This window comes from Ambystoma mexicanum, chromosome 9, assembly GCF_040938575.1.
Source record: "Ambystoma mexicanum isolate Mex_15411 chromosome 9, UKY_AmexF1_1, whole genome shotgun sequence".
Taxonomy (NCBI): Eukaryota; Metazoa; Chordata; class Amphibia; order Caudata; family Ambystomatidae; genus Ambystoma; species Ambystoma mexicanum.
The window spans coordinates 1,387,491,307-1,387,503,398 of NC_090931.1; the positions used below are offsets into that span (position 1 = coordinate 1,387,491,307).

General features: G+C 40.4%; 1 protein-coding gene across 1 annotated transcript in view; it reads right to left on the bottom strand.

Moving 5' to 3' along the window:
* Window positions 1-2,819: 2,819 nt before the first annotated feature.
* LOC138489135 (nicotinamide N-methyltransferase-like) overlaps window positions 2,820-12,092 on the bottom strand; it is a 36,148-nt gene continuing 26,875 nt past the window's right edge. Inside the window, exon 3 of the mRNA XM_069616772.1 lies at window positions 2,820-3,585. Coding sequence (XP_069472873.1) covers window positions 3,156-3,585 — 430 coding nt within the window. The 3' untranslated portion in view covers window positions 2,820-3,155. The remainder of the gene's footprint in view (window positions 3,586-12,092) is intronic.

The window sequence follows — 12,092 nt, forward strand, 5'->3', positions numbered from 1 at the left end:
CACCAGACTTTGCAAAAACATTCCAACCTGGGTTGCAAATTTATTCTTAGGGGGCCATATACTTTTTTTGAAAGGTTTGGTTAGGATTCGTCCTGGGTGGTGGACAAAGTTATAAACCGCCCAAAAAGTGCTCTTTCTATGAGCTGAACAGCTTAACCATAACTACAGGGCCGCTACCACAGGCCGTATAATATTGAACTAGCTTAGCATTTTTAAAACTGTGGCTTTACTGGAATCCAATCTATTTACAAAGTTCAAATGCACTTCATACTTTTTGATGCTGTATTTATGATGGTTTTATTGTTGTACTTTTTAAATTAAGAACTTGTTGAGTATTCGCTTTTTGTCGTTTTTGGTTCCTCTTTCCTTTTAACAAATTGCTTACATTTTGATTTGTTCTACTGAAACTACACATGCTGTTATTTTGCACAAGAACTCGTCAATTTGCGTATTTGTACACGTACCCACACTGCTTTTCTGTTATACATGAATCTATGTGTTTGTCCATAGCAATTTACTGAAACATTAAGAATACATGTTTTTTTTCTCTTTTGTTGATGTAATTCGCTTCATTTGGCTAAATTTGGTTATCATGGTGTTCTACAAAAAGGAAAAAAACAGATGTTCGATGTATGTACTTTACCTCTCCTCTTTTTTCCCCCCTTCTGTACATTTGTTTTCTATATATGCGTTCTGTGATGATATTTATTGTTATTGTATATGAATGTTGTAAAAGTTTTCATTTGAAAGTAAACACAATAAAAATAAAAAATAAAAATATTGAACTAGCTGTAAGAAGTGTATGATGCGCTGATTAAGCACACTCTCCTATCTCTCTTTCTCACTTTCTCTTCTCTGTGGTCTCTGTCTCCTCTCTCTCTCTCTCTCTTCTCACTCTCCCTCTCTCACTTTCTCATTATGTCTCTCTTTCTACATGGATGGTCGAGTCATACAGTCAGCTCGTGTTTCCTAGAGCCACTGCTGGCAACTGGGCGGCCAGAGGAAAAGACAGGTATCTTGTGGGGAGGGCTGGTTCTAGTTGCAAAAGCAGCTATTAAGAATGGGACATTATTTCTTTTTAACATTTTACAACCTTTATTTCCAATGATCACTTCCAGTGTACACTGTAGTCATAATAAGAATTTTACACTTGTAATAAGCAAAGCACATTATCAAAATCAAGAATAATCATATCAATTCATTTTTGATAGAAGGATATCAATATATGTGTATATATATATATATATATTCAGACAGTTCTCAAGCTAGAATGTGATTATAAAATGGTTGCAACATCAATCACTGGGTCTCAAACTAAATATGTGTCTGCACATGCTCAGTTTGCAATTCACAGACATCCGAAGCGAATTATATGAAAAGGAATGAATTTGTTATGCATGCCCACGTTTCATGACTGCCGATTAGTGTTGCATTAACGTTACAGGTGATTTTCAGCAGGTCAAGTCAGCAAAATGTCAGGTGCAGCTCAGCTAATGCTAACAAGATCATAATCAATTGACATCGCATGACATTTGCAACTTGTTATGTTATAGAAAATGTTATGCAAAATGGCAACCCTTTAATAATAAAAACGATCAAGACTATAAAAACATTAGCAAAGGAGGTAAACACTGTTTGAGTTCCCAATCATGTATTACATTCATTGTTGCCATGTTATGGCAGGATGTGGCCTGATAGATCCACACATCCTATGTCACGAGTACATCATGTGCTCAGGACCAGCCTCATGTGTCCATTGTGGCCGTATGTGGCAGAGATTGCCATCTTAGGTGAAGACCAGCCATCATATGCCCAGACCTAGCCTTGCATGCCCTGGCGTAAATTTCATATACATGGGTAACACTGTGTTATGACCAGCCTAGTGCCTATTCTTGTTTTTTTATTTATATTTATTTGTAATCAGTTATAAAACTTTACAAAATACAATTCATCTAAAACATAGAAATTATAAATCACAGTCAATGGCACATTTAAGTTCATCTGTAACATTTTCCCAAATATTAAAAATAAAAAATTGGAGATACACGCAATTGGCCATACTAAAAAAATATGCATTTTAGAGTCTTGTATAACACAATGATTAAATGCATGATAGAAATATTTAAAACATTCATTATCCAAATGGGAGAATTGAATGTTCTGCCCTTTAGTTGTTAAAGAGAGATTGTTACCCTCACTCTTTATCATTATACAGGGGCTTTGAACATATAATTCCCCATAAACTAAATAAAGCTAGATGCATACTCTCATTATCCGTATTAAAGCAGTATGCCCAAAATGCATCCGTTTGGATGGCCTCATAGCAATGCAAAAAAGTACCAAATGTGGTCATAATCTCTGGGCCCAGCCCCGCACATTCTGTAAACAAATGTTGTGGCGTCTCCATATGCACGCTGCTCTTGCAGATCCTACGTGTGCGCGCTAATCGGGCTATCTTGTATCTAGCTCCAAGGTTAACCCATACAGGCTGTTGATTCGTTCTTAATTTCGAACGAAAGTTCCTAGCCGCATTGCTAGGACAAAAAATCTCAGGTATCTCTGAACTTTGAGGTATCGATGGGCAACCATGTCCACGTCTTAGTGGGATCTAAGATGTACACTATTCTTAGTCCAATCCCACTGTGTTTTATTTTTTAGCATACATTTCAACACTCTATTACTTGTTCCCCGAGTAAGTTCAGGCACCCAGCCAATATTTTCAAACCACTGCACCATTAGATTCTTGTTTTTTTGTGTTCCGCCCCAGCTCTACATTTCCAGTACATACTGATGTGGTCATGCATGGCCATCATAAGCACAGTGCAGCTTCATAGATACTGCCACCATACGTCTAAGCAGAAATGCCATATGCTCAGGTAAACCTATCCCAGGCCCAGCTTCAAGTGCCCACGTCCAGCCTCATTTGTCCAATGCTTCCAGCAATGCACACAACCATTGTATGCTCAGACACAATCATCGTATGCTCACCCGAACATTTCAGTGCACCTGGGCATATCAGGAGCTAGTGGGCAAATCAGAATGGCAGCTAACCCTAGTAACCCCTAAATGCTATCAATGGATGATTATGTTAGTTGAGTACAGATAATGTATCTTCCATGCAGCACACCTGGAAGTCGAGGATAGGGGAGCAGAACTTACAGTTCTTTGCGGGCCAAAACAAACAGTATGCCTGTATGGTCTGTCAGTGGTTCAGGACTGTCATCAGTGCTTGGGAGAACCTTGAAATACCTAATCTCAAAGCCTGTGTCATTGAGAGCTGTTCTCGCAAAGCTTTCTGTCAAGGGGAAAGATGGCAACCTGTGCTTTCCCATTTTGTAGAAGGTGCATTCAAGGAGTGCCGTCAGTATCAAGTGCCCGCCAGGTTTGAGCACTGATGTCATATTTTTCAGATACTCGCAGAAGCTTGTCTCATCGGTGCACACATTTTCGATACAAAAATTGGTGAGTATACAGTCTACCCGAGTCAAGACTATCGGGGCCAAGGGGTTGCATTTTGTGATGTCACATCTCAGAACTTGTCTGATGGTTCTTCGCAGGTTCTCTTCCATTTCAATCCACGTTTGCCTAAAAACAAAGGTACATTAAACCATTGAGAAACATACATTTGATTACAGATACGATTTGCATTTTTTCACACTTGCCACAGAGCAATGCGCAATGGACCACTGGTCGCGTACATTTGTAACATCTGATGCAAGCGTTCCTGCAATGGATTTTCAGGGGACCGGTGATTCATGCAAGCAGCACACTCCACATTCAAATGTTATAAAGACACAGGAAACCACGCCTTAATCCCAAAGTACATCTGCAGATTTAAGTGTGAAACAGGGGTAGAAATGATGTCCACGAAAGAGCCCTTTTCAGAGAAGAGCACGGCACGAGGCCCTGCTTACATACCCTCTTGCATTTCAGAAAGAACAGAAGGCTCTACTCTTCTAGAACTTCCCATCAGCCACCAACCACAGGATCCCGGTTGCACTCCAAACCTCTCTGTGTTCCCCTGCCTTTAATGTTGCACCCTCCCTCCCCTTAGCAGTGCATCTTTGCTTCCAGGCTAGGCACAAGCTATAGGAAACTCCTTAAATACATACATGCATATAAAGTATGTTAATCTCAATAAAGGAGCGATCCAAAATCAATCATCAATTGCCTCACAGATTTCAATAAAAATAAACAAATCCTCCTATTAGTCACTGGCTTCAAAATGTTGTTGGGAAAGGGATGAGGTAGACTGCAGCTTGTATAGGCTGGAGATTTGTGAACGATTGTGTGTTGAAAGATAGACATGGAATTAGGAACTTAAGAGGCAAGAGGCTGCAAAATAGGCATCGGGGCTAAGAAGGTGTGGGGAGGGATTGGAATATGGACTGGGCCTTTGGAACTAAGTGAAGAAGATAGTTACATTGGCAGCAGATAGGGGAATGAGGAGGAGGAGATTTGCCCATAAGAATTTCAAGTCAGGAGAGAATTGAATATGCATATGGGTAATAGCAGTGGTGGAGAGAGTTCCCCTTCTAAATAGTGAGATTTGGGAAAAGCTTTGGAAAATAGATAGGAGCATGGCAATTAGAAGACAGAGATTTGAAACCGGAATTATGTTTTGAAAGGGGTGGAGAGAAATTGGAAATCAGGAAAGTTTTGAATGAGTGCAATCAGAAGAGCTGTGAAGTCATGAAGAGAGCAAAGAAGATGGGCAGGAGGGTTGGGAAGGCATGGATAGAGACTGGAAGAGGGTTATGAAGGTATGGGTAAACACTGAAGAGAGGCCGGAGAGCTGTAAAGGTTTTGGGTAGAGAAGGAATAATGGGCAAGAGTGTTATAAAAGGGAGGTTAGAGAAGTGAGTTAGAAGTATTGAGAGATTGAAAAGGTAGAATTGGGGTTTGAGGGCAAAGGGGTAGAATGTATTGTTAGCATTTGGAGGTGGGAGAGCTGGATTACTTATTAAGTGGACAAGAGCGGTTAGACAATGGATGCAACAGTATGTAAATTAAATTATAGATTTGGGAAGGGGAAACGTAATACCAAATGGACTGGCAAATTATTATGGGGAAGATAGAGGGAATAGAAAGTCTGGAGGGGAGATGGAAATATTTCAGAAATATTACAAAGCAGCTGACATGGGGAAATAGAAAGAGAGGAGGGACAAAGGGTATGGGACAGGTCTAATGCAGGTGAAACGCAATGCAAAATGGAGTGAGAGAATAATGGGGCAAAGAGTTAAGAGAGGACACAGAGAACCAACACTGGACTGAATCATAAGAGGTGTATAATGTGAGGAAGAAGACTGAATGATGAAAGAACAAAAGAGAAGGGTAAACCCAGCAAGGAGAGTGAAGTTAGGGCCACAGGGCAGCCACCAAGTAAGTTATTAGACCAGTGGTCAACGTGTATGAAAAGAAGTAGTGGATGTTACCCGCTGGCCTGCCCCGCTCCCCATATAATCTATTACCACACCGCCTCCCACGTGCAATCCAAACCTCCAAAGAAACACACCTGCTATTTAAGGGAGCGTTCAGTGCAGTGCACTAAAAGTTTCTACTTCTTCCTATACATTTATTTTTAAACGAAACCATTCCCGAATGGTTTCTTTTTCAAATAAAAATATATTAACAATAAAACTGTTTTTAAAAAAAGTAGAGCAGCACTACTAGTATTATTGGATATTCTTTAACTAATAGCTCCTCCTAGGTTCGTCCTACTAAACAATGTTACACCTCATTCTAACATATCATTGGTTGGCACTATAATACATTAGCTAACATAGCGGACAAAATCCTAATTGGTCAGCAATTTGCTCATCTTGCCTTGACACATGTGATGCCAAGATGTGTGGTGAAGAAGAAGAGATGAATGGGCTGCTATAATCCAATGTGAAGAAGATACTTCCTTCTCATTACCAGGCCCGAGACCTTATCTTACAACTTGTTTGTAGCTTTGGCATGTCGTCTCTGTGTCTGGATGTACCAAGGCAGTAGCAGGTGCGCTATCTAGTTGGCGCTGAATAAATTATCACTGTTCAGATCATGTGGTAAGAGACCACTGATCAGAACTAATTTTCATCTATTTATTGAATTTTGTGCTATCTTGCCCTGTGTAAACTATTGTACAGGAATCACAGAGAACACTATACATTTTTTCATTATAATGTCATTTGGCATGGTAGCTATTTGCACCTGGGGATCAAAGCTATCTATGGTTCCTTGCTGTTACCAATAGAAACTATTTAACTTTATAATTGCAGACTGTTTCCTTCTAAAAAAAAGTTACCTAGTGTGATTTCGACTGAACTGACCTTGATGCCTGGGCTTCTGTCAAAACACTGTGTAGCTCGGAATTTGTACACAGCAGTTTTAGTGTCAGGATTCCGTTTTTAGGAATGAAGACTTTTACAGTGTTCTATCTAAAAGATGAGAGTACTTTGGTTCTTTCTCCGCCACGTTAATGTTCTTTGTGTCTTATGCACTGTATGCCACCATAGTTGATTTCCCTGCCCATGTATTCTGCATATCCTTCCATTTCGACTTATTGACTCCAGTGACATCAGTTTTGTGGACAAGATGGAAGGAGAACCATTAGCGGGGGCGAGGATATATTTTTACTCAGCAGCTGTTAGAGCTACTGTGCTGACTTACTCACAGGAATTGTTCACCTGCTGATCAAACAATTTGAGGCGCAGAAAGGCAGGATGGAGGGACAGAAACGAGGATACTAGCGATCCTAATAGGCCTTGCGACATTCTGATCATGGAAGTGCGGTAACGAGAAGTGCAAGGGGGAAGGGAGGTGGGAAAGTGCAGGAACTGGCTAGAGGGCCCATGAGAAGGAAGTGCCAGTGAGAACAGGTGGACAGGGCCAGGGGAGAGAAGGTAATTAAGGGGGGGCCCACAACAAGTGCAAGTAAAGGGACTGGACGGCTACACAGGGTGAAAGCTGACCAGCTAAGTGTAGGCAGGGGGAGGGAGCTTTGAGGGCAGGTGCAGGATAAAGGTGAATGGTGAGTAAGTGCAGAGGTAGATTGGGAAGGGGGTGGCGTGATAGGCCTCAGGCCACTAGTCTCAGCAGAGAGCACATTAGCAGGGAAGTAGGAAGGGGAAGGAAGAAGAGAAAGGTTAAGTCCTGAGGAGCTTCCGGAATTTAATGAGATCTGGCTCAAGTCCGAGAGGGGTAGGGAGGCCATTCCAGAGAGATCTACCCCCCAACTCTCTGCTTGGAAGAAAGGTCTTATTTGCAGAGAGTTAGAGCTAGCTGAATGAAGGGTTCTAGGAGGGAGGTATTTAGGGAGAGAGAGTTGGATATAGCGTGGTCCCAGGCCCCAGAATGCCCTGTGGATTATGCCAAGGGTCTTGAATTTGTTCCTCGCAGCAACCAGGAGCCAGTGGAGAGATTTAAGGGCTGCAGAGATGCGGGCCCTAAGCTTGAGGCCAAGGATAAGTCTTGCAGTCATATTCTGGATCAGTTGAAGGGGGCAAAGGGAAGAGTTAGGAAGATTGGGGAAGAGACTATTGGAGTAGTCAAGCCTGGAGATAACCAGAGCTCTGGAGACATTGAGTTTCTGGGGGAAGGTGAGGAAGAGGAGAAGGCTTCTGAGGAGGTGTAGCTGAAAGTGGGGCTTCTTGGCCAGGACTTTTAATGTGATGAAAGAAGGAGAGGGAAGAGTCAAAGATGAATAGAGAGGGGAGTAGGAAAACCTACTATAAGATGATACAGACAGAGAATACATCAAAACTGGAGGTAGCCGATAGGGCTTCTTTGTTGGGACACTAGTGGTCACAGGCATTATGGAGAAGAAGGAGTATTTGGAGCAATTTGGTGGATTACATTATTGTTGCTCTGCAGGAGACGTGGGCAGTAGACTCTGTGTGTGATGGTAGGAATCATGTAGAGATAAAAGCAAAACAAGGAGTTATAGGTTGACCTAAAGGTGGGTTACTCATCGGTGTAGCAAACCCTAAGAATATGAGCATGATGGAAAATAATTCTGATGTTGTATTGATTGGACAATTTCTAGGTCAATTGCTGGGAAAACATGTGAACACCATTGTTATTAATATGTATAATCTCCCTGGTAGAAACCACACTAAGGAAATGATGATAAGCATCGAAATAATAATAGAAGAAACTAACCTTACAGGCACCATACCTATACTCATCATGGCTGATTTAAATGCAAAGATCCCCTGTAATTATTGGATTGAGTGCAACATTGCATTAGACATTCACTCAGCTTAACTCAATCAAAACATAAGTAATGGAAAAGGAATATTGTGGGATTCGTTCCTCAAGAGTCATGGATTCACAATGCTCAGTGGGAGGAGCAGGGGAGACAGCCCTGGGGGATATACCAGATGCACCAAGTTAAGCGCATCTACACTTGAATATTGATATATCCAAACTCGATTTTCCCACTTATCGCTGGTCTCACAATTAAGGAAAGTGATAATTATCCAATTATCATCTCATGCCATAATGGAAACCTCCATTATTGGGGTTGATGGAGAGTGGCCTATTGACATCAATGAAGGGGTGAACCACATTATTTGGAAACCTCACATTAGATAGGGCTCAGCAAAGTTTTATTAAAGAAAGTACAGAGCCCATTGAAAGATATGGAGTAGGAGGGATGCACAACGCTCAGTTAAGGTGCGTAGCTCAAGATCTCACCCGATATAAACTGCCAATAGACGATTTTGTAAAATGAATTACTAAAGTGATTGTGCATTGTTTTCCAGCCTGCTGTCAGGCACCTGGACGCATAGTCACAACCTCATTGCACAAAAACAATCATAAGCATAATTATGATGGAATGATATCAGAGATAAGAAGAGGGAATTAAGGAAAGCATTGTAGAAATGCTTTTCCATAAACATTGAGTCACATCTGGCAGTGGAACATGGTAGAATTCTGAAATAACAATACCAATGCTGGTTACGTGGCTCTAAGAACCAGCAGAAACTTAACTGATGGAGGACACTCACAGTGACCTTAATCAATAATGATATGCAGAAGTTCTCGAAATTGGTGAATCAACATCCAAATGTCCAGTGGTTGATGGTAGGAGCGTCTAAAGAAGCCTGGGAAGAATGTATGTCATTTACCCTGGGCAAGCAGATTGTTCGATAAGCTGAATACCTGCGGTTTATCCCTCAATGGTATTTAAAACATATTGAGAAAGATATAAGTCAATTTATGAAAAAAGAGTAAAGACTCTAGAGTGCCTGGTCCAGATGGAATATGTAATGCATTGATGCAAATTATTTTGGATAAATGGGGAGCTGTTCTCTATCATCTTTTACTAGCCATCAGTAATACAGGAATTATACCAGGGACATGGACTGAGCGCATAGTGTTACCAGTAAACAAACAAGGACCTCTGAATGCCCCTAAATTACCCTATATTAGCCATGTTGGACGCAGCAGCAAATATTTTTGCCATAATTTTACTGGTGGAACTAACTGAATGGCTGAAGGCAAAAGAAGTGCCACCTTTTAACCAACTTGGATTCCGCAAAGGTTGTTCAACCATTGATAATCTAGTGATGCTTACGGCTCTCATTGAAGGGCCTAGAGACTTAGGCAACAGAAACGTTATGTTGGATACATGAATTTCAGTGCAGCTTTTGAGACTGTTAATCAGGATATGCTTTTGAAGAAGTTGGATGATTGGGGTCTGCTGAGAGGGCCACTTAATATCATTAGTGGTCTATATCAGAACACCTCTGTAAGGGTTCGTATTAATGCTAGGGGTAATGTTACTTCATCAATAAGAACAATTACTGGTCTAAAACAAGGATGCATTTTGTCCCCAATACTAATTAACCATTAACAATACTATATATATATATAATAGATATAAGCAGATACATGGAAACTGAATTATCTTATTCCCCTCAAATTGGAGATATTTGGGTCTCCTGGTTAGACTATGCAGGCAATTTGATTTTAATGAACCCCACATCTAACAGCCTGCAGATACATTTGAATTTTGTTAATGGAATTTGCTGCAGCACATGACCTAAGAATAAATACATGTAAAACTAAAATCATGGTATTCTCGCAAGGTAGGTAAGAGATAACGCCTTCTTACAAATTCTAGTGGACATTGAAGAGTGACCCAGTAGAAAAGGTTGAGAGCAATAATTATTGAAGGGTTATGATGAATAGACAGCTTAACTGGAAAGCATGTCTTGATATCAAACAACTAACATTGAAGAATTTGAGCATTGAAGTTTGCGAGGCAGAAGGCGGGATTCTCTCGTTCTTTACTGGCTTTAGTGTACAACATGAAAATACTACCAAAACTAACATATGGCAGTTTGGTGTGGGGTGAGAAAAGAGCTAAGGAACTGGAAAGACTATAGAATTACTGCATTCAGCCCTTAATGAAGCTCCCCAGCCCACCTACTGGTTGAGTACTTGCGGTGTGAAATTAATATTCATTTAGTCGCTGCGTTACTACTTACTAAGCATGCAAGGTATTTTGGGAAATTGGCTAAGGCTGCTGAATAGCAATGGCTGAGGGCCCTGCAGTTAGAAACACAAACATTGATGAAATAACACAAGAAGATATTTGTGTATTACATTTGGAATATAGGCTTATCTTGGGTAACTAACCTAGGAATAAGTATGATTGAGCTTTCATGGAGCTGTTATAAAAAATTGTTAAAGGTAAATATTCATAATTTGGGCAATGAACAAAAGTGGGTAAACCTAGCTACCAAGACCACAAGCAGAGACTACATTAATGGTAGGCTTGCACCGAATCTACCTGGAAAATACATATGTTCTTTCCCTAATTCGTTTCTTTTGAGAATCTTACCTGAGGTTGAAATTGAATTCAGTAAATACTCTGGATATTTTAGGCCCTAGACTAGCCTTAAGTAAGATTGAGCGAACATGTAGGGTATGCATGACATCTCACTTGGAAACAGTGAAACAGTTTTAATGCACATTCCAGAATTAGCAAATCTTCGAGGTATGGCTACACAGGCATAGGAAGGGGTTTGGATAGGGGTATGAAGGTAGTACTTGAACCCTTTACTTTCTGGAACTTGATCTTGGATGGAAATAATCTTGCACTCATATATCATTTTACTAAATGTGGGGTTACAATTGAGACCTAACTTAAATCAATGGGTAATCTAAAAATTGTTTCTTTGGTAAATAATCGAATGAGTAATTGAATCATACACACTATTAGTTAATTTAGGGAAGTTTTTATTATGGTTTTAAACATTGTGAATGTATATTATGTGATGATTGTTGATTATAGCAAGATTGTATAAAAGCCACAATTGGCTGTATTATAACAACAACAACAAAAGAATTAGAGACACTTACTCCTGCGCCCTCCTGCATGCAAAGACATTTGAGACACCGAAGACCCCACATTCTAGCAGAATAAGCTAGTCATGGCAAGTAAAACAGGACAAGAATAACTTTACATTATCCTGGTGCAATCATGAGAAATAACAGTGAGAACAGTAAAATGTCTCTATCCATGTAACCAGTGCATAAACAATATTGACATGCTGATATGCTGAAAAACAAAATGGATTGTCATGCCAATAAAGCATCTTAGGCCTCATTTCAAATTGGTTGATAATGGTACTGCAGCCACTTTTGTCATGCAGTCAAATTACAAGCCGCACACATTCAGTGCTAATTCTGTGAGTGGAATTAGCACTGAATAATCACTGCTAATAAAAAGTGGTCATTCCTCCAGTGCTAACTCCTCTACAGGAATTTGCACCAAATAAGTAAATGTTAATTCCAGAGTATTAGAAAGATAAATACCTACGAAATGCTCCCAAAAATCTGGTGGGAATCAGTACAGTTACCTCGAGCTTGCCGGTGGAGGTAAACACATCCAGGAAATTAAAATGAAACCACAGGTGCACTCAAATGCACCAAAAGTTGAATTGACGTTCAGACCATCCAAAAACCCAATTCCAACAGACATTCAGCCCCATAGGAGATGGGGAATGATAACATTTATTCCAACAGGTGCATACCCATCCCCACCCCCTCATACCTAAGACCCATGCCCACCCATGAAACATATTCCCAAACCC